The sequence below is a fragment of the Tupaia chinensis genome, unplaced genomic scaffold (assembly GCF_000334495.1).
Source record: "Tupaia chinensis unplaced genomic scaffold, TupChi_1.0 Scaffold000377_2, whole genome shotgun sequence".
Classification (NCBI taxonomy): Eukaryota; Metazoa; Chordata; class Mammalia; order Scandentia; family Tupaiidae; genus Tupaia; species Tupaia belangeri.
Window position 1 is genome coordinate 341,719 of NW_006159876.1, and position 27,423 is coordinate 369,141.

The 27,423-nt window shown below is 54.4% G+C and overlaps 1 protein-coding gene across 1 annotated transcript in view; it reads right to left on the reverse strand.

Moving 5' to 3' along the window:
- CORO2B (coronin 2B) overlaps positions 1-19,953 on the reverse strand; it is a 72,782-nt gene extending 52,829 nt beyond the window's left edge. The window contains exon 1 of the mRNA XM_006153470.2: positions 19,748-19,953. Within this exon, the coding sequence (XP_006153532.1) occupies positions 19,748-19,948 (201 nt within the window). The 5' untranslated portion in view covers positions 19,949-19,953. The remainder of the gene's footprint in view (positions 1-19,747) is intronic.
- Positions 19,954-27,423: the final 7,470 nt, after the last annotated feature.

Consider the following 27,423-nt stretch of genomic DNA (forward strand, 5'->3'; position numbering starts at 1 on the left):
TGATGGTCATGCCACAATCCCTTCTCCTCCATTCTCCTCTCGGGATCTTGGGCACGCACGCACATGCACCCAGCCTGAGTTCTAAGCCACCGAGTCTGGGACGTGAACCACGGTCGACTGCGTGGGAGTCCAGCGACATAGCCATTACGCTAACTGCTGGTTCCTGTGGTTTATCACTTCTAATACTCTACAAGGTTGTGATTAGCCTCTAGCTGAGTCTTTGCATACATTTTTGAGGTTCTTAAAGGATAAATTCTTATAAATGAAAATGCTAGGTTAACAGGCTTGCATTTAAAAATATGATTTTGTAGTGGATTTAAAAATGGCTTTTACAAAGGTGGTATCGATTTATTTAGTTATTTTTTAAGGTTTTTGTCATAGGGCATGTAAGCTCACTGGAGAGACAGAGAGAGAGCGACAGTGAGAGAGGAGAGAAAGTGAGAAATCACCCACCAGGGGGATGGCCACACTGCAATCCCGTCTCTGTTCTCCTCTTCAGATTTCGGGCATGCATGCATACACATCTGGTGTGTTTTTCAGTCAAACCTCACAGTCCACCTACTGGCCTAAATGGATAAGTTTCTTTTTTCTTTTCTTTTTCTTTCTTTCTTTTTTTTTTTTCCTTCGGAGAGGTTTTTGCTATAGGGCACGTGTGCTTGCCAGAAAGACAGAGACAGAGAGACAGAAAGTGAGAAATCACCCCCCAGGGGGGATGGCCATGCCGCAATCCCTTCTCCTCCATTGTCCTCTTGTGATTTTGGGCATGCACACACATGCGCCCGGCATGACTTTAAGCCACCAGGTCCGGGACTCAAACCGCAGTTGACTACATGGGAGTCCAGCGACATAGCCATTATGCTAACTGCTGGTCCTGGATAAGTTTCTTAACAGAACCTCAGACCCTCTCTCTGGCCAGGGCAGAGAGGGGAAGTGGGTACATAGAGGGTGATAGGTGTCCTGGCCCATGGGTGGGACATGTTCCCTGAAAGAGATTGCGATGTTGGGACCAGCAGTTGGTGTAATGGGTATGTTGCTGGACTCCCATGTAGCCGACCGTGGTTCGAGTCCTGGACCCGGTGGCTTAAACTCACACCAGGTATGTGTGCGTGCATGCCCAAGATCCTGAGAGGAGAATGGAGGAGAAAGGATTGTGGCGTAGCCATCTCCCTGGGGGTGATTTCTCGCTTTCTATCTCTCTGTTTTTCTGGCGAGCGCAGGCGCCCTATAGTGAAAACTTCTCAAGGGGAAAAAAAAAAAGAAAAAAGAAAAGAAATTGCGAAGCTTTGCATAACAGGAATGGACATGGCCCTGGGCTAGGGGAGCGCATAGTAAGAGGAGCCATCCCAGTGCCAGTCTCAGCCTTCTGGCCCCACCTTCTCTGAGAGCAGCGGACTATTTCTCAGGTAGCCATGTTTTAGGTCCCCAAGCTTCAGAAAGAAATCTGAACTTACTGAAGAGATCCTCCCAAGGGTGGCGTCAGGGCTTAAGGCAGTCCTTGATGGGGGCGGGGGGAAGGGGGCTAGCAGGTGGTGTAGTGGTTAAGGTGTTGTACTCCCATATAGCCAACCACAGTTCAAATCCTGGACTCAGAAGTTTGCTTTCCTCGCTCTCTGAGTAGCACACGTGCCATATAGCAAAAAAAAAAAAAAAGTAAATAATAATAATAAATAAAATTAAACTAAAAAAATTATGCCAGCTGGTGGCATAATGGTTACATTGCTGAACTCCCACGCAGTCAACCTCAGTTCAAGTCCCGGACCCGGTGGTTTAAAACTCACACTGGGTGTGTGTGTATGTGTGCCCAAAATCCCAAGAGGACAGTGGAGGAGAAGGGACTGCAGTGTGGTCATTCCCCCAAGCAGTGATTTCTCACTTTCGGTTTCTCTGTCTCTCTGGTGAGCACCTATAGCAAAAATCTCTCTCTCTCTCTCTCTCTCTCAAAAAAAAAAAAGACAGCTTCCTGCTAATAAAAAGATTGTTTACAGACAACCAGTTAGGTAGAAGTAGAATATTTAGATTTGGTGGCCAGCCATGTGGCGGCCAGCAGCTGGATCCCACATGACAATAGCATGGTTCTGGACCTGGGGTCTTGAAAAACATGCTGGGTGCGTGTGTATGTATGTGTAGCCCAAATTCCAAGAGGAGAATAAGAAGGGAAGGTAGCGTGGCCATTCCCCTGAGAGGTCATTTCTCACTTCCCCTCTCTGTCTCTCTCCAGCGAATGCATATGCCCTATGGCAAACTAGTAAATAAATAAAACAAAAAAGAAATATCTAGCATCAGCAGTTTTTATAGATGGGTCAAAAGTGAAAAGGAACAGTAAATGTGATTAAAAAAAAAAAACAAACTAGAACAGGCAGTTAATCTTGCTCATCCGCCAACAGCTCTTATAAATTGTTAAGAAGAAGATAAGTAGCCCTTAGAGAAAAATTGAGTACCTTAATTTACAAGGAAATACATGCAAATGCCCAGTGAGTTAAAAGAAAATGCTGCATCAACCTTACTCCACATGGAAGACTTACAGATGTAGTGAGATATTAGTTTTATGTAAGAGTAAGCAAATAAAAACACTATAATACCCTGTGCTGTCAGAGGTGTGGGAAAATGGTCACTGTCATGAATTGCTGTTGGGAGTATAAATTGGAACAACTGGGCCAGCAGGTGGCTTGGTGGGTAAGGTGCTGGGCACTCCCACAAGGTTGACCACGATTCGAGTCTCAGACCTGCCTGGCAGCTTGCTTTCCCACTTCCTCTCTCTCTCTCTCTCTCATCAAATGTAAATATATGAATGAAAAAAATGAAATAAATAAAATATTTTAAAAATAGTTTTATAAAAAGAAAGAAAACCACGCTGGGTGCATGCACACATGTGCCCAAAATCCTGAGAAGAGATGGAGGAGAAAGGATTGTGGTGTGGCCATCCCCTGGGAGGGTGCTTTCTCACTTTCTCTCCATCCCTCTGGCAAGCACACGTGCCCCATAGCAGAATTACACATGTAAGTAACTGAGGAGGCAGCACCTGCTCATGGGTGTGCAGGCGGCGGGTACCAGCTCGTGTGCCATGCCCATCACGGTCTGGCCCGGCCAGAGCAGCCTTTTGTCAGATGAATGCAATGCAAGTCGTGCCTCCTGGCGAGCCTTTTCCCTTGTTTCTATCATCAGAGAGAAGGGAAGGAAGGACTGAGAGAGGCAGGGAGGGAGCAGTAATTTACTTATTTATTTATTTTTTGGAGAATGTTTTTTGCTACAGGGCGTGTGTGCTTGCCAGAAAGACAGAGAGAGACAGAGAGACAGGAAGCAAAAAAGCCACCCCTGGGGGGATGGTCACGCCGCAATCCCTTCTCCTCCATTCTCCTCTCGAGATCTTGAGCACATGCACACACGCGCCCGGCATGAGTTTAAGCCACTGGGTCTGGGATTCGAACTGTGGTCAACTACATGGGAGTCTAGCAACATAGCTATTACGCCAACTGCTGGTCCTGACAGCAGAATTTTTAACAGTGTCTCTCCATGTCCTGATCCTCCTGTCCCAGCCTCCCAGCCAGCCAGGACTAGCAGCACACAGCACCAAGCCCAGCCTATTTAGGTTGGACCTGGAATTGGATCTGGGTCTCCCAAGTGGTCTTAGCTCCCGAGTGCAGTGCCCTTCTGCTTGTGCCACCACAGCTGGGTCCTTTAGCTCTTCTTTGTAATACTAGGAGGCACATGAACTCACGAGAGAGAGAGAGAGACAACACCCCCGAAAATGGAGCATGGCATGCCGCAATCCCCTCTCTATCCTGTTGGGATCTGGGGCATGCACCCACATGTACCCAGAATGCCTTTCAAACCACCAGGGCTGAGATTTGAACCACAGCTGACCACGTGTGTGTGATTTGGCTCCCTTATCCACTAGGCTACCAGATCAGCCCCTTACTTTCTTTTCTTTCTTTTTTTTCTTTTTTCTTTTTTTTTTTTTTTTTGGCATAGGGTGCATCCAATTGATGGAGAGAGACAGAGAGAGAGAATATGAGAAATCTCCTCCTGGGGGGATGGCCACGCCACAGTCCCTTCTCCTCCATTCTCCTCCATTCTCCTCTCACAATTTTGGGCACGCATGCACACACGTTCAGTGTGATTTTTCAAGCCACTGGATCTTGGACTCAAACTGCGGTCAGCCATGTTGGAGTCCAGCACCTTAGTCACCACGCTGCCTGCTGGCCCCTGCCCTTTACTTTAACATTTCGATGATCCAAGCTGTTCATTTTGATCAAGGTCCACTTGTCAGTTGTTTCATAGCTACTGTTTCCCGTGTCCCGCTAAGCAGCCTTTGCCTTCCCCTACGTCAGGAAGAGACGAAAAAAATTCCCCTGTGTGCCTGGCTGTCCACTCGATTTCACAGATGGATTCTACCCTGCACACTTATGAAATAAGGCGTGCCCGTGAATATTCTCCGCAGCACCGTCTGTGACAGGCGACGTTGGAAATGGTCTAAATGCTTATCGGTAACCAAAGTGTGGCTCTGCAGAGGGGTGGGCCCCCCACACAGCGTAGTACGTGGAGCTGCGAAACGGACAAGGAGACGCTATTTGATATGGGAAGAGCCCCAGATGCATGATTACCGTGAAAAGATATGCACACACACACACACACACACACACACACACTCAGGGGACGTGGGGTGGGCCATGAAGAAAGAGAAGTGTGAGTTCACTTTGGTATAAAAACATTGAAATCGACTCGATTTTTTATAATAGGCATTTCCATGAACTTTTTAAAGACACCACACATGTGCGCGTACATGCATGCCTGCACAAGCGCGTGTGCGCGCGCACGCACACACGGAAAAGACGCCGCAGAAACTGGTAACACCAGTTCGCCTCCTAGTGGAGGAACCGAGTAACTGGGAGCGAGGCCTGAGGCAGACCTCAGGGCAAGTCCTGAGCTTTTGAAGTTTACTGGTGTGAGGGTCTTGCCCTGCTGGAACTCACAACTTCCAGAGCAGTTTCTCTAGACGGGCAGGTTTCTGTATGCGGATATTGGCTGGGGAGAGCAATTCGGCGGGGAGAGTGGGAGCTGGCTGCAAAGCCCCGGGTCTGGGGATGTGAGAGCTTCAGGACCCTGTGCCCCAGTGCAGCAGGTCTCAAGTCACATTCTGACCACTTCATGGTCCCAGGGACAAACCCTCTCTGAATGGGCTGGGAAGTGCCTGCAGCTATCAGCCCTGTGCTGGAGTACTCTAGCTGCCCCTCTCAGTGGTCATACTTGTCCCAGTCCTGAAAGGTGGGTCTTAGGGACGAAGTCTGATGGACAGAGGAAGAGAGCGGAGCTCGGAGAGGCTAGGTAACTTGCCCAAGGTCACGGTGCACTAAGCAGCCTCTCTGGACCTAGGGCTGCATCTTTTTCTCCCCAGAGCTGTGTAAGACCAGGTGGGAAAGGCCAGTGGAAAGAGTTAAGCTGCAGAGAGTCTGCAGCCAGGCTCTTCCCTGTTTTTATTTATTTATTTATTTATTTATTTGTGGCCAGCCCCTACCCCTTCCACCCAGGTTGCTGTCTGGCCTCAGCCCCATCGGCCACCCCCACCAGCGCCCTGCCGGCCGAAGGCAGGAAGGAGACACAGATGGCAGGCGAGGAGGAGGCCCCCAGCCAGGCTCACCCAGCTGTCACTTTGGAGAGCACCACGCATCTCATCGTCCTCCTCCTTCTCCCTGGAACAATTGGGAGCCGGCCAGCCTGGCCCCAGCTGTTCCTCTCCCTGCTCCAGGCTCACAGACCCAGTCTCTGGGGCTTTGTCTCCAGGGCAGGGCAACGCAGACTCCCAGAATGTCGGAGCTGGCAAGACCTCACAGGACAACGGGTCCAAGTTCTCGCTTTACAGGTGGGGAAACTGAGGCCCAGAAAGGCAAAGGGACTTGGCCCAGGTCACAAAGAACCAGGCAGAGAAGGCAGGCACCCTGACGACCGACAACGCCCAGGGCTTTGGGGAGCTCCCCGGGGAAGGGGTCTGCATCCATGCACTGCCTCCTCCCAGCTGGGGAGAGCAGTTCTGCTCGTCCTATTGTTAGTTTGTTTAGAGATTTTTGTCTGAGCTTACTGGAGAGAGAGATAGACAGAGACAGTGAGAGAGGAAGTGAGAACTCACCCCTGGGGGATGGCCACACCACAATCCCTTCTGCATTCTCCTCCCGGGATCTTGGGCCTGCACGCACATGCATCCAGCCTGAGTTTCAAGCCACTGGGTCTGAGACTTGAACTGTGGTGGGCCATGAGGGAGTCCAGCGACATAACCACCATGCCTCTGCTCTCCTGCTTGTCCTTCCAGAGTAGGTGTCCAGGCCCCTTAAGAAGGCCGGTGAGTTTGGGTAGGAGAAAAACTGTATCTATATTTCTACTAGTCTCTAATTGGAAGTTCATTTTCTTGTGTAGAAATGTAAAAAGTCCTAAGAGGATTAGCGAGCCCGTAACTGATGAAATGGACCTATAGCCTACATCAATAGCTATCACAGATATTTTCCCTTTTCTTTATCTTTTTCATGGGCATTTTTCAAATCACATCTGCTACTGCTATCTCAAAATATAATTTCTGCTCGTCACCACTCTGCAGTCAGGAGTGGTTAGCAGGCCCTATTTCTGGCCACGTTGTTTAGCGCACTAACGTGAAAGCACTTAGACTGCCCTAACACACTGCTAGTATGTGTGTTGGCGACCGTACTTCACCATAACTAGCTCCCCGTAGAACCCTGTTTATTTCTGTACGTATAAACTTTGCAGTGGTATGTCGCTGGACTCCCACGTGGCCGGCTGTGGTTACAGTCCTGGACCTGATGGCTTAAAAATCACGCCACGCACGTATGCGTGTGTGCCCAAAATCCCAGGAGGAGAATGGAGAAGGGACTGCGGTGTGGCCATTCCCCCTTGGGGGGCGGGGGTGGTTTCTTGCTTTCTCTTTCACTGTCTCTGTCTCTCTGGTGAGTGCACGTGCCCTACCTATGGCAAAAACCTCTTTAAAAAAACTTTATCTATGAAGAGGTCCATGGACATTTCTAGACTGCTAAAGGTGTCTGTGCCTGCTTCCCCCTAAATATTAAGAATCTGTCTTATTTGAACAAAAGTTTTCATTATTAAAAACTAAAATTGGGGGCTCCTTTTTTTTTTTTTTTCCTTTTTTACCACAGGGTGTATGTGCTCGCCAGATAGAGAGAGCGTGAGAAACCACCCCGCGGGGGGACGCCCAAGCCGCAATCCCTTCTCCATTCTCCTCTCCAGCCTGGATTTCCAAGCTGCCGGTCCAGGGCTCTAACCATGGTTGTTCACATAGGAGCCCAGCACTTTACCATCATGCCACCTGCTGGCCCCTGGGGCTGCTCTTATAGCACAGAGAGTAAGCCCTGTACATTGGAGTTGGCTCTTACATGGCCGATTATGGTTCAAATCCCAGCTCTGGAGGCTGACGACACATGCCAGTCACACGAAATCCTGACTGGGTGGAGAAACGGAGGAAAAAAGATTATGGTGCGACTGGAGGGTGCTTTCTCTCTCTCTCTCTCTCTCACTCTGGCAAGCACATGTGCCCTCTGCTGATAAAAATAAAAATGAAAGCCCACGGAGGCTGGCAGACTTCCGAACTGTGTCGGTGATCCCGTGAGACTGAGGCAGAGTCCCCGGGAGAGGACGGGCATGGCGAGGACATGCACTGAAAAGGCCACCCGGGTCAGGCGCCGCCCGGAGTTTGTGGGACACCTCACTGAATTCTGGGGATGGCTTTGGAGTTGGGATTTGCATTTCTCCCATCTTGAAACTGAAGCACGACCAATTAGACAACTTGTCTAAAGCACAGGGCAAGTAAGTGGTGAGCCGGGATTTGAACTCAGGTCACTGGATGCCAGACCCTGTGTGCCCAATCTCTGGGCAGACCGCCTGCCTGTCTGGGTAGATGCACCTCTGAGATCAAGTCCCTGAGGGGCTATTCTGCCTGGGTGCTTCTCAGTGAGGATGGGGCTGGGGCATGAAGTCCTGAGGTGTTCGCTGTGCAGATGGACTGACGCGTGGGACACTGACAGCTGTGTACCTTGACCAAGCCCCCTGCCCTGCTGGGCCTCAGTGCTCTCACCCATCCACGCAGGACTCTAACTCTCACGTCCCCTGTGCTCACCTGGACGCACGGGGAAGCAGGCACAGGCCGCGGCGATAGAACAGAGGTCTTGGCTAAGGGACAGACGGGGAGACAGAGGAGAGGTACTGTGCTGCTGCGTACTGTGAGGCCACAGAGCCCACCTGTGCTAGGAAGCTGTGAATGCGTGACCAGCCCTTCTCCCCACCCCTCTCTCCAGTCGAGGTGGCCCTTGCGAGCCTTGGGATGGGGTCTGGGAACCTGCCTGAGGCCTGAGTCAGGCCTGGAGTTTCTCAGGCAGCTAACAGGCAGGCACTGTTCTGGAGCTGCCCCGAGAGGGGCCAGTGGTGGGGGCCCCCCAGGGATGCTGTTTGGAGCCAGGTCACCTCCAGCTGCTGGACCCCCGTGGCACAAGAGGGGGGACCTCAAAGCTATAGGCTCAGGCTCAGCAGGACTGGCGGAGAGGCTGCCCTGAGGGAGGCGCCCCTTCCGATGAAATTCCACGGCAGGCCACACATTGCTTCAAGCCCCAAGAATGTCGTCTCCTTAAGTCTCATCCTAACCTTGGCCCTTGGTCAAGAAAAGCCATTGTCGGGCCAGCAGATGGCATGGTGGTTAAGGGCTGGATCTCACATGGTCGACAGCACAGTTCAAGTCCTGGACCTGGTGGTGGTTTAAAACCATGCCGGACACATATGCGTGTGTGCCCAGAATCCTGAGAGGAGAATGAAGGAGAAGGAATTGCAGCATGGCCATCCTCTCTGGGGGGTGATTTCACACTCCTTCCGCAACCCCCGAGCACATGTGACTTATAGCAAAAACTGGAGGAAATCAACACCTTAGTAGGTAGGTTTCGGACTCTGGGAAGTGACTGAGTACAGGGATTCCCAGAAGGTGGCCAGGGGCCATCAGGCATGGTGGGCAACCTCGGGTGAGGAGCTTCCCCGGGATCCAGGACTTGCCCCCAGAACACAGAACACAGAATCGCAAACTTGGCCCATGCACTGACCTGAGCCAGCGCATTCCAGGCCTCCCCGGCAGGCAGCCTAGCTGCAGAGAGGCAGGCGGGCTGGCTTTAGAGGGCACCACCAGGCTTCAAGCAGGCGCCTCCAGCCTCCCACTCCAGGCACTCAGCCTCCCTGGGGACCCTGCAGCACCAGCCCCATTCCCTCTTGGGCACAATGACTGGGTTGTGGGTACACTTCCCTTTGGGGGGCTGGGAAGTCAAGGCTGCAGGCTCTGACACCCCAAAGCTCAGGGACTCTTGCTGAGTCTGAGTGGCCCAGGGACGGTGGGGGTGGGAGAAGGTCCCTGGGGTCACCACAGCTGCTGCTCACTGAGCACACCGTGGGCCGGGGGGCGTGCTACGTGCCTGGTTCAGTACCGCCGGAAACAAGAGCACCGCCTTTGTCACGTGGGGGAAACTGAGGCACACAGGGGTGACATGCCTATGTTCCACAACCAGGGGTGAAACGAAGACTTCCAAAGGTATGGGGGGACAATGGGGAGCAGTCAAAGCAGATTAGCAAGCCGACTCAGGGTCCAGGCCAGCGTCTCTGGGCTGTTAGGGCCATGGCCCAAGCTTGCTGAGTCTTAGTGACCCAGGTGCTTCTCCCAGCCTCTCAGGCTCAGCAGGGGAGGAGAGGAACCGGGGAGACGCTCCCCTGAGGCCCGGCCTAAGGCAGGGGGATGGATTCTTCCACCTCCCACGATACCCACCAGCCAGGCTGGGTGCACCTCGGCCCCCAGTCCCCAAATCCAGAGAAAACCCATTTTACAACCTTGAAATAAAACAAAGAACAAGACTTCCATTTCTGCTGAAAGGCTCATCTTCACTGTTCTCAAAAATAAGCAGCCATTCTTCCAAAAAAGGGAAAAACACCAAGCCAGGCTGTCAATCCGGGGGCGCAGACAAATGGAATAACTGGTGACTGCTCCCTCTTCTGAGCACCCCAAGTCACTTACAGTACACTCGGCTGTCAGGGCTTTGAGATGCAAATTGCACCGAGTGGAAGGCAGAGCCAGGCAGAGCCAGGAACAAAGAACGGCTGAGGAAAGATCTGAAAAGTGGATTTGGAAAAGACTCCCAAAGTCCCCAGAGAGGGGAGGCCTCGCTGCAGGGGGAGCAGTGGCGAGGTTGCAGTTCGGATCTGGCTTCTTAGGGAGCAGCCAAGTGTGAGGAGCTCGGTGCTGACTGTGATGGTGGGGGTCACAGACCTGGGGGACAAGAAGGGGCTTCGGGTGGCCAAGGACGGCTGTGTTTACCACGGCCCTCAGACCCCCGAGTCCTTCCCCTCATTCCTAATGAGGATGATTACTTTTGGAACTTTTGCTAAATGGTGCATGGGCTAGCCAGAGAGAAGGACAGAGAGAGACAGAGAGAAGGAAAGTGAGAAATCACTTCCCGGGGGCGGGGGGCGGGGGGATGGCCAAACCCCAATCCCTTCTCCGCTCTCCTCTCACACAAGCACATGTGATTTCCAAGTTGCCTGCCTGGAACTCGAGTGGTGCAGTCGGTCATGTGGGATCCAGGCCACCTGGTGGCTCCCCACCCCGGCAGTGTAATACTAAGCCTTGAACGCACTGGTCCTCCAGCCTGAGGTTTTCCTCCGGCTGAGGTCAGCTGGGTCTGGCTACACTGTCCTAAGGGCTTTAAGGGGGAGGCTGCCCTCTTCGGTCTGAGCAGCCCTACAGGCACCCCTTCCTTCTCCAGGCCTGGAGGGGAGGGGCTGTCAGGGCCAGCACAGAGAGACCCCCTGCTGGGGGGATGGGGGGGGCAGGACTCAGTCCCCAGCTGAGACCGGACTGTGAGCCACCCCTGTTCCCACTCCCAGAGCTCCAAGGGCAGCCAACCCCACACAGCCTCGTCCCCCACACAGCGAGGACTATCAGAATAAAATGGGTTGGAATGTGAGCTCCTGTGGTCCCACCCCATCTGTAGAAGGGGAAGCAGGGGCACAGGAAGGGCAAGTGACTCACCGAGCCACACAGCACCTGGTGACAAGGCTGAGAGCCGAGCGGGGTCTGCATGCTCCAGAGTGGAGCTCTGAGTCCCCGTCTGTCCCCGTCCGTCCCAGTCATCCCCGCTCCTCCCCTCCAGGGAGCAGTTCTCCGCTGACACTGCGTGGGTGTGGCTCTGATTCCAGGGGCCTCAGGGCAGCTCTGCCACCCACTCTGCAGGATGGGGCTGGACAGAACCAGTGCCACTGCCCAGTCCGGCTCACAGACCAGAGACGGGGGAAGGAGCCACGGAGGCCGTGCTGACTGGGGTGGGGGAACAGCGCACTGCCCAGTGCTGAAGACCAGGTGGCACGTTCTTCTTTATTTTAGAGAGATTGTTTGCTATTGGGCATGTGTGTGCATCAGAGAGACAGAGAACAAGAAATCATCCCCCGGGGGGATGGCCATGCCACAATCCCAGCTCCTCCATTCTCTTGGGATATCGGGGACAAGCGCACATGTACCTAGTGTGTTTTAAGCCACTGGGTTCAGTATGCAAACCGTGGTCAACCACGTGGGAGTCCAGCGACGTAACCATTACGCCACCTGCTGGGGGGATGTTCCAAGATGGGGCTGAGACTGGCCGGGGTGGGGGAGCTGAGGGATGACCTGCACCTAGGGACTGAGCCCAGGACTGGCCAGCTGCTTTATAGCAGATCTGCTAGTGACCCTCAATGCGTGCGGCTGAGTCCAAGCACAAAGCCCCCGGGCCGCACTCTGGAGAATGCAGTAGCGCCCCACTTGTAGCAGGCTGACCTGTAGCAGGGGCCCGGAAGATGCACGGACTCAGAGCTCCGGTGTCTCAGAGTGGGGCTGGTTTCCCCCGCAGGACCTGGGCCTGGCCTCTCAGGACATCCCACCTTCCCAGCCCCTCCATGAGAAGCCATCCCCGAAGGGGTCCCAGAGACCAGGCCTGTGTTACCCGAGTACCCGGGGCCTGGCAGGTGCCAGTGGTCCAGTCCTGCCCAGGACAGCTGCCTCTCCCAGCCCCTCCGCTGGGGCTCCCTGCCGACCCAGTCTTCACTTCACCCCTCCGAGGGCAAGTCAGCGCCTGCCTGCATGGAGCCCAGGAACCACCCGCGCGTGGTTTCAGAAGAGATGGAGGGGAGGCCTGGCAAGTCCGAGGAGCCCAGGGAAGTCCCCGGTGAGAGAGCGTCTAAGGAGACACAGAGACCCGCGGGGACATTCGTGAGGCAGAAGTGACAACACAGCCCTCCTGGGCAGGCAGGCTCATGGCTGCGAGGCCCCGCACTGACTTTCTCTCTGCGACTTGTGCTGGCAATCCTGGAGAAGTGGCTTGACTTCTCTGAGCCTGCCTCTTCCTCTGTGAGCCAGAGAGAGTAACTACGTGAACCAAGGGGCTGAAGGTGTGGTCCCTAACGGAGCGGGCACCCGGGAACCTCAAAGTTCAGCTCGGGCGACTGAGTGTGTGCAGCCGGGTGGAGCACGGCTGGGTTACAGGGGACCCCGATTCCTGGCGGCCAGGCCGGGTCTCCTTCCTTCCTGCCAGGTGCAGGTGAAGCACCAGGAAGGCGAAGGTGCAGCCTGGTCCCCTGGTGGCCAGCTCCCGGGCAGGAGAAGGGGCGGTACACCTGGGGCGGCCCCAGCGGGTAATCAGGAGTGGGCTCAGTGCCCGTGTTCTGGAATATTCATAAGGCCGCTCCAGCTGTGCCCGGCAATCAGGGTGCTGATTGCTTCCCCCATCTGCAGCTTAGCATCACACTTGGAGAGGCGCTGGGGCTGAATGTTAACTAGGGAAGAACAGGCTGGGCCTTCACAGAGCGGCCGCACAAGAGCAGTCCGGGCGGCTACCCACTCCGGCGACACCCGCCGGCCACGGGACTCATCTGTTCCCCGGCACCGTGAGTGGCGGGAGGAAATCATTGGAGCTGGTTTCCCTGGCAGCCCCCGCCTGCCCTGAGCTCAGTCTGTTTCCCCCAGTGCAGGCACAGGGTGGAGCCGGCTCTTTTCCAGCTGAGGCTTGCTCCCCACTGAGAGCTCCGTGAAGGCAGGCTTGGCTAGAACTCACCAAGGCACAGTGCACATGTCGAAGCTCAAGCAAGCTGACCTGGAGGGAAGCAGACCCAAGGGGGAGAAACTGGAAGCCTGGCCTCAGGGTAGGGACGGAGGGTCCCAGACAAGTCTCGTCTCTCTGGCTCTAACTCAGAGAAGCAAACGAGGAAGGAGAAGAGCCCTGACGGCAGAGGGGGAAATGCAGGTAACACTACCAGAGCGGACTTCCCTGGGTGGCCAGTCACCAGGACAGTAATCTGGAGCCACCTAGTGCACGGACAAAGTGCCATCCTGAGGTCACAGCTTTAATGCTTAAATTTAAATTTGCCTTTTTTTTTTTTTTTTGGCTAGAGGGCATATGCACTCCCCAAGACAGAGACAGAAAAAGGTGGAAAGTGAGAAATCACCTCCCAGGGGCATGGCCACACCACAATCCCGTCTCCTTTTGGGATTTTGGGCACACACACACACACACACACACACACACACCTGGCATGTTTCTCAAACTACTGGGTTCAGGATTTGAACCACATGGTTGGCCATGTGAGAGTCAGCCACTCAGACCAAGCCATGGGCTGGCCTGCTTATCTCAGTTTTCCTCAGTGACCTCATATTCAGAAGTCACTCTGGGAGGAGCGTTTGCAACATGCATAGTGGACCCTGGGAGGGCTGCTGGGGTCCCTCTGGGTGCCCCGAGGAACACTCTGGGTGGTGTCTCTTCCTGCCTGGAGGGTCTCTGAAACCGTGGGAGCGCCCTCTTCACACCGACCTAAAGTACAGGATTTAAATGTGCATTGTAAAAATGTAGAAAACATACCTAGGGAGAGAATGAAAGTGAAAGAGCACTCATGATCCCAGAACCTGGAGACATGGGTAGGCATCCTTCCCGTCTCTTCTAGCTTCTAGACAGATGGTTAGACAGACTTGTTCTTCTTCCACAGGGCACATGTGCCCACCAGAGAAAGACGGAGAGACAGACAGAGGGAAAGTGAAAAATCACGTCTGGACGGCCATGCCACAGCCTCCTCCATTCCCCTCAGGATGCTGGGCACACATGCGCGTGTGCCCAGGGTCATTTTCAAGCCTGTGGAGAGCCAGCTCCCTAACCACCCTGCCACCTGATAGGCATTTTTAATGTGATTAATTATATACAGTATCACCCCCCCATTAACTGTATGTCATAAATACTTTTCTCTCAAATATTTTCTGCATTGGTGGTTTTCATTGTGGTCTGGGGACCCCTTGAGATCCCTAACGCCTTTTTAGGAAGTCTCTGGCAGGTTTCAACTATTTTCATAATAATACTAAGACATTACTTGTCATCTCTCACTTTTTTTTTTTTTTTAAACTTTTTATGAGGCAGTGGTTCCCAGCCTTTTAGCATCAGAGACTGGTTTCATAGCAATTTTTCCATGGACCGGGTTTGGGTATGGGAGGAATGACTGGGGCAATTCAAGTGCATTACATTTTCTGTGCACGGTATTTCTGTTATTATTCCATTATAACATATAATGAAGTAGCGACCAGCAGTTAGCATAATGGCTATGTCGCTGGACTCCCATGTAGTCAACCGCAGTTCGTGTCCTGGACCTGGTGGCTTAAAACTCACGCCGGGCGCATGTGTGTGCGTGCCCAAGATCCCGAGAGGAGAATGGAGGAGAAGGGATTGTGGCGTGGCCATCCCCCCTGGGGGTGATTTCTCGCTTTCTGTCTCTGTCTCTCTCTGTCTGTCTGGCAAGCGCACACGCCCTATAGTGAAAACCTCTCCAAAAAATATATATATATATAATGAACTAATCACACAACAATAGTCCACGCCTATGAGCATCTGATGCCACCGACAGGAGGTGGAGCTTAAGCGGTGACGTGAGCAATGGGGAGCAGCTGCACCTACAGATGAAGCCTCACTTGCTCACCTGCCCTCACCTCCCGTGGTGCAGCCTGGCTCCTGAGAGGCCACTGACAGGAACATGGCCCCGGGTTTGGGAAACCTGCTATAGAGCACAGGTACTCGCCAGAGAGAGAGAAACAGGGACAGAGATATACAGATAGAGAGGGAGGAAGTGAGAAAGCATCCCTCACAGGGAATGGCCATGTAACAATCTCTTCCTGTTGGGATTTTGGGCATGCGCACACACATGCTTGGGATGATTTTCAAGCCACAAGTCTGGGACTCGAACCATGTAGTCAGACATGTGGGACCCAGCCACCTTAATCTCCACACTGCCTGCCGGCCCCCTCTCTCATTTTCTCATGAGTACACGGTGCAGTGTTCCTGAGGCTGTGTGATGTGTGATATGCAAATCCAGCCATTGTCTCCTAAGCCAGACTAATAGAAAAGAGATGTGCACAAGAGTAAAAGAATGTCGGGAACCAGCAGTTAGCGTAATGGCTATGTCGCTGGACTCCCACGTAGTCGACCGCGGTTCACGTCCCGGACCCGGTGGCTTAAAACTCACGCCGGGCGCATGTGCGTGCGTGCCCAAGATCTCGAGAGGAGAATGGAGGAGAAGGGATTGCAGCGTGACCATCCCCCCTGGGGGGTGATTTCTCCCTTTCTGTCTCTATGTCTCTCTCTGTCTGTCTGGTGAGCACACGCGCCCTATAGTGAAAATAAATAAATAAATAAATAAACCTCTCCAAAAGAGTAAAAGAATGTCATTCTTCTCATTCATTTTCATTGTTTTGGAAAATACAGTTATTTTTCATAAAAGTTTTTTTTTGTTTTTTTGTTTGTTTTGTTTAGAAAAACATGAAATGTGCTTATTATTGTTAAGTGAGCTAATAAGTACCCACTTAAAAATTCTTTCATTTTGATTTTGAATCTGCTGGATATTGATAGCTACAACTCATATAAACATGAGTTCTTTATCCTGAATAATTTTTTCGAGAGATTTTGCTATATGGCACATGTACTTGCTGGAGAGACAGAGAGAGAGTGACAGCAAGTGATAAATCTTCCCCTGGGGGGATGGCCACACTGCAATCCCTTCTCCTCCATCCCCCTCTCAGGATTTTGGGCAGCCACATACATGTGCCTGGTGTGATTTTCAAACTGCTGGGTCTAGGCCCCAAGTTGTGGTCAGTCACGTGGGAGTCCAGCACCTTAACCACCATGCCACTTGCTGGCCCCACTCCTCGATAACTTCAAAAGTGTAAAGTGGTCAATCACAGTGGCGCAGTGAGAACACAGTGCTCCGTGATGCCGAGGCCACCCAGGAAGTCCTCTCTGTACACGTGGGGCATCACAAGTGCCCGGATCTAGGCTGGCCAAGGCTGGGGGTGGACGGAGGTGCTGGGGTGCCATGTCTCTCTCTGCATCTCTCTCTCTCAGAAGAAATGCATAAATAAACTAAAAGAAGGAGAACGTCAAGTCAGCCTGAGCCCTCACGTCTGGGCAACTGCTTTACACCGTCAGCGTCAGTGAATGGCCTCCCCGTGCAGCCGGCCCCTGATCTGTTTATCGGCTCCTCCCTGCAGGCTATTTCCAGTTTTTCACTACTACAAACATGCACAAGCTGCAGAGTGCTTATTTACAGTGAAAACTGAAATGAGAGATCGAAGACACCGGCTGGTAGCGTGAGCCATCGCTTTCAGTCTGGGATTCAGGTTAAACCAAAGGTATCTCACAGAGCGGGAACAAATGAAGTCGAAAACTGTGTCACTCGGATATACGTGTGTAAATACATATATGTCACATGTTTCTGGGGCCAGTAAGTGGTGTGGTGGTTAAGGTGCTGGATTCCCACATGGCCAACTGCATGGTTCAAGTCCTGGACTCGGTGGCTTGAAGATCATACCAGGTGTGTGTGTGTGTGTGTGTGTGTGTGTGTGTGTGTGTGTGGTGTGTGTATGCATGCCAGAAACCCCAGGAGGAGAATGGAAGAAAAGGGACTGCAACGTGGCTACCCCCCGGGGAGGGGAGGTGATCTCTCACTCTCCTTCTCTCTGTCTCTAGCTGTCAAGTGCAGGAGCCCTATGGCAAAAATGAATAAATCAATAAATATTTTAAAAGGAAAACACATTTCCATACACAGAGACTTCTACTCGGTAAAGAATACTTTTTTTCATGCTGTCCAAGAAGTGTTTACAAAATCCATTCATATTCTAGACCAGTATTACTAACAGTAATTCCTGATACCACTGCAGAAATTGAGAGGAAGAGTTTAGACACTTGTAAGCAATTCGGCAGAGAAATTTTATTTCTGTTAAAATTATTTTTTAAGTGTTTTGTTGTTGTTTTTAAAAAACAAAAAACAAAAACAAAACAAAAAAAACACAGCACTAAAAACATTCTGCAAACTTTATCTCTCTGTCTGTCTGGCGAGCACACGCGCCCTATAGCAAAAAACCTCTCCAAAAAAGTGTGTATACACACACATACAGACACACATATATGTATACGTATATAAACTGTATTATATATTAACTAATATATAATAAATAATATATTAACAATAATATATATAATAATATTAACTATTTTATATAGTTCAAATCCTCCCATCAGCACACACATGAGAGAGGTGAGAAACAGCACCTCCAGCCGGGTCTTGATGCCATGATCCATCCCAGCCTCAGCCAGCCCCAGATCCTGGGCACACAGGTGCCAGGCGTACTCAGAGCCTCTGGACACGAACCTGGGACGTTTGCATGGGGGCCAGCCTCACAGAGCACTGCTTCTACCATGGTGTCCCTGTTCAGCCCTGCATCTTTAAATATTAAGGGGTACTGCCCAACTGCCTCGCCTCTCTCCTAGTGTATCTGCCACCTGCTCTCTCACACCTCTGCCAATACTGAAGATTACTACTTTCAAAAACCTCCCCCAGTGAGTAGGTTCAAAGCTCTCCTTTGTCTCCCATGAATTGCTTGTGGCAATGGGCAGTTTATTCATTTTTCTTCTGGGTTCTTTTTCTTATTGATTTTTCTCCAACTTTATATATTCTGGCCACAAGTCCTTAGTCTGCTAGGTATGGCAAACAGTGTCTCCAGGTATGTGGCTCAATCCTTCTCATTTTGTTTAAGTGTCTCATTGTAGCACAGAAACTTTATCTTTAAAAATATATATATTCTATTAAATCATCTCCCTCGAGATTGGGGGGATTCTTGTCTTGCTTAGGAAGCCTTTCCTACCTGCATGATTTTAAAGTGCTCTCCATTTTCCTCTAGTACACTTGCAACTTTTCTTCTTCTTCCTCTTTGTTTCCAATATTTAGATCTTTAATCCGCCCGGCATCACGTCTGCTGTGGTGCGAGGCGCTGACTGTCGCCCTCGCAGGACGTGATGAGATGTGGCAGGTCTGTAAGGGCCTCAAGCCCCAGGAAGAAGCAGCCTCCACATTGCAGGAGCCTGGCGGCCTGCGGACATGCGGGGCTGAGCTCATCCCCCAGGCAGAGAGCGAAGGGAGGCCATCTGGCTCCGGAGGGGGCGAGCTGCATCTCAGACTCTTTCTGAGTGTGCTCAGGCTGCAGTGGGCCCATGCACTGGAGCACCTGCGGAAGATGCTCGATGCGCAGAGCTGACAACTTTCCCCAGAAGGAGACGGGCACCTTGAACGTGCTGTGCGGCTCACAGCAGCCTCGTGTCCATGGCCCGCTTGATGCCAACGTGGTGGAAGCAGGCAGAGGAAGAGGCTGAGCCCACTTCTTCATTTCAGGAAATGAAGGGAGGAGAGCTCAGGTGGCGTGCCTGGGGGCCCACTCCTGGCAAGGGGCAGAACCCAGAGCTAGGCCCCAAGTCCACCGCTCCTCAGACCTCTGTGCATCGCCTCTGTCCTCCGTGTCACTGCAGCTACCCCTGTCAGTGCAAGGGAGGATCTGGCTAAGCCTTTCCAGGTCTGCTTCTCCCGCAGTGGGTAGGAGAGGCTGGAAAACGCCATCCTCCAGCACCAGCTGGTGGCGAATGCAGAGAACCAGGGCTTCCTTCCACAGGGACCTGCTCCTCCCCCGAGCACGAGCATGAGGAGGGTGGGGCTGGGATGAGTCAGGGCAGAGGGAGAACTCAGCCATAAACAAGCAGGACTGACAGCCAGCACTTTCCCTGGGCGCGTGACCTCCCACGGGCCTCCGGGGCACTGCCCGAACAGCCACAGCGTAAAAATTTCATGACCTAGGCTCTGCAGAATTAATCTGCTGTGTTCACAGGACAGCTACATAAGGGAAGTCCTTGCATGGGAGGTGGGGGCAGGGGAAGGGACCTGAGTGCCGGCCTCGGGGGAGAGCAGCGAGTGCGCCATGTCTGCAGGTGCTCCTTGTACCCATGGCTCAGTCTTCACCTCCTCCAGCTCCAACCAGAAGCTCACCCAGGGCGCAGGCTTGGAGCTGGGTGAGTGTGGCGGTCACTGTCTGGAGGCCGGTGCGCTCCAATCCCTTGGGGAAAGGACCCCGTGTACAGTGAGGGACATGCCATCCACGTGCACAGCACGGGCGAGCTCCAGAACACTCTCAGCTCTCCTGGACCCGGGCCTCGCACATCCTGCCGCATCACAGGAAAACGCCAGGGCAGGCGAGGGCACGGGGCCTCGGACAGGGAGTGGACAGTGGCGAGGGAAGCCCAGCAGGAACACAGGCCGGCGGCCTGCTGTGGGCTGGGAGGGCCCCTCTCTGCCCCTGAGCTGACCGGGACCGGGGTTACAGGCCACCTACCTGCTCCAGGGGGATGACCAGGAAGGAGCCGCCCCCCGCGCTCTCGGTGACGATGGCCAGGAAGCGGGCGTTGACGGCACAGAAGTGGTTATCGTGCACATTCTTGGTGATGGGGATCCCGTCGAAGCAGTGCTCCCGGTTGGCCACCTTCCCGTAGACATTCCGGAACTTGGAGCTGCGGTACTGCGGTCGCCAGGACATCTGTGGGGCAGGAGAGCACGAGTCAAGGGGGCACCGCCTCACCGGGGCCTGGGCGTGGGAGAAGAGACTCCCCGAAGGCAGGAGGTGCAAGCCCTGGTGCCCGCCCTCGGGAAGGGGCACACGGAAGGAGTCTCTGAGGATGCAGGCCACTATCCGCCCAGCCCTGGGCTCTTTTTATTTGTTTTCTTTTCCTTTGAAATTTTCTAGAGGGCACCCGAACTCACAGGAGAGAGAGAGATAAAGAGAGAGAGAGAGGGAAAGTGAGAGGGCAACCCCCCAGGGGATGGCCACACTGTAATCCCACCTCTCCTCTCCTCTCCTCTCGAGATTCGGGGCACACACGCCCAGAGCGTTCTCAAGCCACCAGGTCCAGGACTTGAACCACACAGTCGGCCATGTGGGATCCAGCCGCCTTAACCCCCATACCACCAGCTGTCCTCCCCTTTTTTTAAAATAAAAATGATTTAATTTTATTTGTTAGTATTATTTACTTATTTTTAATTTGACTAGAGAGAGAGAAAAGGTGAGAAAGCAAGCCACCAGGTCTGGGACTCGAACAGCTGTCACTCATGTGGGAGTCCAGCACCCAACCACTATGCCACTTGCCAGCCCCTCTCCTGTTTTAATGCCAGAGGGTGTGTGTGTGTGAGAGAGAGAAAGTGAGCCCCCCTCCTCCAGAGAGGCCTGGTCACACAGCAATCCTTTCTCCTCCAATTCTCCATCCCTCTGGGAAGCTTGGCACCGGTGCCCTGCACATTCCTCAAGCCCTGGGCTGGGACTCGAACCCTCGACCGCCATGAGGGATCTGGCTTCCTCGGGGCAGTGCCCAACCACAGTGCCATGGGGCCAGCCCAGATCCCATTCTTTTATTACTAGTAGCAGTACTTTCTTTGAGGGAGAGGAAGGAGGGTCTGTTAAGGAGTGTACAGAGCCGCCTGTCCCCACGGAGCACGGTGGGAGGAACCTCGAACAACGTCCTCCGTCCTCCGTGAGGAGGCCAAAGCTGCTGCCGGGGAGGAGACAGCGGGCTCCCGCAGGCAGGGGAGGAGACAGCGGGCTCCCGCAGGCAGGGGAGGAGACTCTGTACATGCGCCACTCCCACCTTCTACCTTCCGGGAAGGCTGCAGGGTCCTGTCACCACCGGGACATGGCCCATGTGACAGTGCGGACGACAGGCACACCGCCAAGTGCCGACATCCACAGTCCAGCACCGGGTGCAGGCGGACAGGCTGGCTGCCACAGACCCGGGACACGCCGGCCCCTCTGTGCCAGGGAAGCAGCCAGCCACCCACATGGTCCGCTGAGGCCCGACTCTCTCCAGTGCCTGAGCCATGGCCCCCTGGGAAGCCTCTGAGCGCTGTGTACAGCCGGCCCTCAGTATCCGAGGGCGCTGTTCCAGGACCCCGCTGGGACCAAGTCTGGACCGCTCCGATGCCTGGTGTGGAACAGCGGGGATCTGCCTGCGACTTCGGTGTACCCTCCCGGGTACTGCAGGTCACCTCGCGTCACTGGCCAGGAGTAAGTGAGACAGCAAATACGGGGTGAACCCTGTGGCAGCTCCCCTTCGTTATTTTTCTTTTTTTAGTTTCATTAAGAGTTATTTATTTAATTCCATTTGTTATTATTATTGTTTAATTTCACCATAGAGAGAGAAAGAAAGGGAAAGGGACCGGCAGGTGGTGTCGTGGTTAAAGTGCTGGACACTTCCACATGGCTGACCATGGTTCGAGTCCTGGACCTGGTGGCTTGCTTTCTCACTTCCCCTGCCCCCAGGGTGTCTCTTTCTGGTCAAATTAAAATAAATGAATGAATAAATAAATTAAATAATTATTTAAAAAAAAAGAAAAGAAAAGGAAAGGAAAGGAAAGAAAAGGAAAGGAACGGGAGAAAGTCAGCCACCAGGTCCAGGACTTGAATCACAGCCAAGCATGTGGGAATCCAGCACCTCTGATCGCCATGCCCTGCTGGCCCCATTACCTTTCATTTCTTAGTTTTGCTAAAGACTTTGAGGAGTGCACTTGCGCGCACACGCGTGAGAGAGATCGCCCCATAGGAGGCCTGGCATGCCACAATCCCTTCTTTCCTTCTTTTGGGCATGCATGCACACGTGTCCAGCATGTTTTTTCCAAGCTACTTGGTCTGGGATTCGAACTGCACGGCTGGCCATGCACAGTGCTCCCTTAACTCCCCCGCCACCTGGCCGGCCCTCCGTTTTAGGGAGCCGCCTCCCCCCTTCTGCAGATTGGCACAGCCTGGCTGCATCTGCTGCTGGTGGAAGCCAAGGTTGTGGAAACCAGATGTGGAAGGGGCTGGTCTCACCACCCTGGCCACAGTCATCAGGCACAGAGAGGCTCAGTGCTTCGTCCAAGGCCACACAGCCGAGCAGGCCACGAGTGCGGGCCTCCTGTCTGGACGTCTGAGACCTTCGTGTCAGACCGCCCTTCGCAGCTAGATTTCTCAGTAAGTGGCCCACGGACCACCGATATGGAAAACGTCTGGGCTGGAGGGCGTTTCTCAGTCTCCTGTGGCATTTATTAGAGATGCAGATTCCTGGGTCTCAGTCCAGACCTACCGAATCCAGTATTACGGGGATGAGGCTCAGAAATCAGCATTTTAAACCAGTTTCCTTGCCTATCCTGGGGGGCAGGGGAGTGAAACGCAGTGAGGTTTAACAGCTCCTGTCTAGAGAGAGTGGGGGCCCCCGCCTGCTCCCTGCCCACCACCAACACAGACTCTCACCGCTCAGCGAGACGTTTCACCAGCCCCTGCTGCAGCTGCCCGGCTGGGCATGGGGGTCCAGTGGGCAGAGGACGCTGGGGGCGCTGCCACGAGCCCGGCTTCACCGCAGGATGGCATCTCCTCCGGGGAAGCCCTACAGGGGGCGTCAGAGCCAGCCAGGTGGCTGGTCCTGCCTGGTTCTGCCATCTGTCCCCACAGGGCAGCACACAGCAGGGACCTGGAAGTGCCTGGCCCCTCTGCCTTCCCTTTCTGCCCAGTCTCCTGCTGCCTGAGGCCCCCGTTCAACCCCAGGGGAGGAAGAACAAGAGGCAACGCCACCCGGACTCAAAGCAGCTCTGGGAATTGGACTGAACCCCTGAATTGCCATTCAATTTAAATAAGGCCTCTTTCAGAACCCAGGGAAGACCACCTTCAGGCAAAACCTCTTCCTCTGTTCTCCAGGCCCGACCTGGGCCCTCCCTGGCCTCCTGTCTCAGAGGCCACCCTGTCCCAGCAGGGCCCCCACCCCGCCTGCCCCACTGCCTCCCCTCTGAGTTCTGCCAAGGACATGGGAGACGCTGCAGAGCTGGAGTGGAGCCCGGTGGGTCGCTGCTGATGGCTCCATGGAGCAACCCCTTCCCATCTGGGGCGCCTGCTCCTACCAGGAGACCCAGAGATCCCAAAGGAGAGTCCTGTGTGGTTGCCCAAGGTTCCTTTATGTGGGACAGAGACGTTTCCATTTTAGTCTCCGCATGTTCGTGTGGATGGGCAGGAGAGAAGGTAGGACTTGCAGCCGGATCCGTGGAATTCACGAACTCAGATGCTCTCGTTAACAAAGCTCAGTTTAGAAAAGCAAATCAGTTCAAAGAAATATCAAAGACATACTAACTATATCCGAGCATGTTCGCGTGGGTGGTTTGAGGGCCTGGCACAGGTCCAGTCAGAAGTGGGAATGCTGGGAACCACTCTACGGCTCCTAGGTAGAACATTCGAGATCCCACGGTTCCCACAGCGGAGAGGAGAGGCGTCACGCTTGTCCCTTCCAGTCTCCTGGTCCCCGCTGCTCATGTCCGGGCCTGCTTCTCTGCCCCCCACGCAGCCTGACCTCAGCTTTCCAGGCCAGCCTCGCTCTGACCGCCCAGGACGCCAGCCCGCACCTCTCCCTCCTCCTGGTCTAGACTGTGCTCCAGGCCTTTCCTTCTCGGATCAGGTCTCCGCTCTGCGGCGCAGCAGGTGACACCGAGGCCTTCCGGGCGAGACTGAAGACTAGACCGTGCTCTTCCTGGGCCGCCAGATGGGGCCTGGAGACCTGGGGACCCTGCTGGATGCCTCAGACAGGCAGCAGGTGTTCCCTGAAGGACCCCAGCCTCATGGGGGACTGTTGGATACGGCTCTGTCTCCACCAGAACCCAGGGCTCAGGGAGCCACCTCACAGCCCGTGGCTGCATGGAGAAAGCTCCTGGGGGCGGGCAGGACCCTGAGGTCTCTCCAGCCCGCACGGCCATGGCTGGGCCCCAGGATGGCCTGTAGGGCCAACCTAACGACCAAGGCCCCGGTGCTGTGCTCTTGCCAGCAGACATTGCTCTGCAGCGCGTCCTGTGCCCTGGGACCGGGAGGGTAATACGGATCCGGGAGGAGCCATGTAGACCTGACCTCAAGTCGCAGCTCTGCTGCAGTCTCGCCGCGTGCTCAGGCAAGCCACTCGCCCTCTCTGTGCCACCTCCCCCTGCTCCTCTACACGGGCAGCTAATTATTCGCACCACTTCCGAGGGCCTGGGAGGAGCCAGTGCCAGGCTGCCGGGAAGTGCCCAGCATCAGGCCCACCAGCCCAACGGGTCTCCTGAGCCATCTGCACAACACGGCGCTTACCCCAGAGCGCCCAGCCTGCCACTGTCCCCATGTCTGTTCCCACCCAGCCTCACCCCTTCTTCCACCCTCCCCTTCCTCTCCACCACCTGCCCTCTTCTGCTGGCCCAGCTCCCCGCTCTTTGGGGCACAGGGACAGGGAAGCGGTAATGGGCTAGGGTTCCTGCTGGGCACACCTGCCCTCTTCTAGAACACTCCCTCCCCAGCCTCGCTCCCTGCAGCCTGGTGGGCATATCAGGGCTGGGTGCTGCGTCACGTGGGACCACACCCCAGGCAGGGTCACAGGCACGTCCTCCAGGAGCAGTTCCCCGGGCGGGCCTGCTTCCCAGGGACAAGGACAGTGGCTCTCCAGGGCTCGCTCTCAGCAGGGGGGCTCCTGCAGCAGCTCTAAGTGGGGGCTGGATCCCACTGGGGGTTCTCTCTGCTGGGCCTACGGCAGAGCTGCAGCCAGGAGGCCAGGCAGCCCTGGCTGCTGAAGGGCCCCACGTCGCTGGGCTGTGGCTCTGCCCCCTGAGCCCACGCGCCCGTGTTTGTGGTGGAGCGCTGAGCGGGAGTCTGCAGACAGGGCTCCGCTCCCCACTTGACTCCTACCCGGAAAGGCCTGGCCCGAGGGCCAGTGCTGCTCCCCACCCTTCTGCTGTGATGTATTGGAGAGGAACTTCAAAAATCATAACACCTGCTGCCTTACTACTTCAGCTGTGTTTTGTTGTTGTTGTTTTAAAGAATTATTTAACTTTATTTATTTAATTTGACTAGAGAGGGACAGAGCGGGAGAGAGGGCAAATGAGAAAGCCAGCCATCAGATCCGGGACTTGAACCACAGTCAGCCAAGTGGGAGTCCAGTGCCCTAACCTCCACACCACCTGCCGGCCCCTCGTTTTTGCTGTTGTCACGGGGTCACGGGGCAGGACTTGAAGCGCAGGTGGCCGTGAGGGACCTGGCTCCCTTAACCAGAGGGCTGCCGGACTGCCCCCATCCTGCTCCATGTCCTCACAGCTCCCTTACTTAGTCTGAGCTAGGATTCGGTGGGAGGTTTCCACGCTGAATCTGCTGCGATCGCTCTTCTGCCTCTCCCTCTAGGACACTCCCGCCTCCTGCTAGTTTAGGTGGCACGGACATTTGGGAGACTGTCGTCTCACGTGGCAGTACTAGTGGCTTGCCTCACGCTGCCTCCGGGCATCGTCCACGTCACTCCTGCATCCCCCATAGACCTTAGGAGCTAGGTCTAAAGCTCTGAGTATATTCAGGTTGGTAATAATAATAATAATAAAATAATCAAAGTCTGGGGCCAGCAGGTGGCATGGTAGTTAAGGTGCTGGACTCCCAAATGGCTGACTGGGGTTCGAGTCCCAGACAGGGCAGCTTGCTTTCTCTCACTTTCACCTTTTCTCTCTCCCTCTGGCGAGCATACGTGCCCTGTACCAAGTTTAAAAAGGAAACAATGATGATAAATAAAATTTAGTAAAGAAGTCTTTATAAAAACAAGTGTCCACTCTGAATCTGTTGCCTTTGGTGGGGTGAGGACGCAGGGGCAGAGGCTGTGTGAGCAGGTGCCTGGCCTGGCTGGTGGCAGGAAGGGGCTGGCTTCTAGTGCCGAGGGCTCGTCCCAGAGGGTGGTGGACAGAAGGCCGGATGGCCCTGGAGGCGGGTCGGGGCCGGCACACACCACGGGCTAAGGACGGCTTCAGCAGGCCCCAGAAGCGTGCCCTCCCCCTCTCTTCCCAAGGTCTGACTGCATTCCAAGGTCAGAGTTGGGTGTGTGAGCAGGGGACGGGGACTCCCCATTGTTCTCCCCAGAGCGGAGGCCATGCCCAGGCAACAACTGGATGGCAGCTTGGACCTTGACGGGAACTCAAGGGTGACCCGAGAATCCGGCCCTCTGCCCCAAAGCCCAGCCCAGGTCCTGGTGGGTTCCCCCGGCCGCCCGCTGGTCTACAAGGGCAGGGCACGCATGCTCTCTAACCTTCCAGGGCTAGCAAGCAGGACATTGGGGGCACATTCGAGCTCCCTGAAAGGAAAGAAAGATTTGTTTTTCTTTTTCAAAAAGTTTTTAAAAACTTGGGCCAGCAGGTGGTGTGGAGGTGAAGGCAGCAGGGTCCCACATAGCTGACTCCACGGTTCGAGTCCCAGACTTGGCGGCTTGGAAATCACGCCAGGTGTGTGTGTGTGTGTGCATGTGTGTGTGCCCACACAAAGTCCCAAGAGGAGAACTGAGGAGAAGGGATTGTGGTGTGACCATTCTCCATTGGGGGGGGGGTCACTTTCCCTCTTGCTCCTCCTGTCTCTCTCCAGTGAGCGCGACAATTCCCTCTGGCAATTTTTAAAAAAGTTTATTTATTTATTGACTGAGAGAGAGAGACACTCGGCAGGCTCCTGTCGCCACAATCCCCTGGCCCCAGCATCACGCAGTGGCCCCCTAGCCTGTACCACTGCAGCTGGGCCAGGGAAGGACCTGCCTAGTGGTTAGGGCTGTGGGTGGTGGACGAGGAAGCTGCCTGGATGGACAGCGAGTGCCCCATCCCTGGGGTTCTGGGGCTAGGAAGATGCCCGGTGGTCAAGAACAGTGCTGGAACTAGAAGGCCTTCCAGCCCCGATAGCGGAGACCCTCTGCTTCATAAAAGATACTTCGTGGCAACAGAGTCCTGTCCTGGTTCTGCTGCCCTGGCTGGGGACCTTCGTCCTCGACAAACTCCTCCCCCAAGGTCAGTGAATGCCAAGGTCAGTGCCAGGGTTGCGCAGGGCACCCCACAGAGCAGATCCATGCCGGTGCTCAGCCCCTTCGTGAAGCTTCGGGTGTGTGCGGTTTCTCCCAGCTACTAGACCGTCAGTCACCACATCACCCAGCTCCTCCAGCCCTGCCAGCCCCACCCGCCCCATGCCGGGTCCAGAGG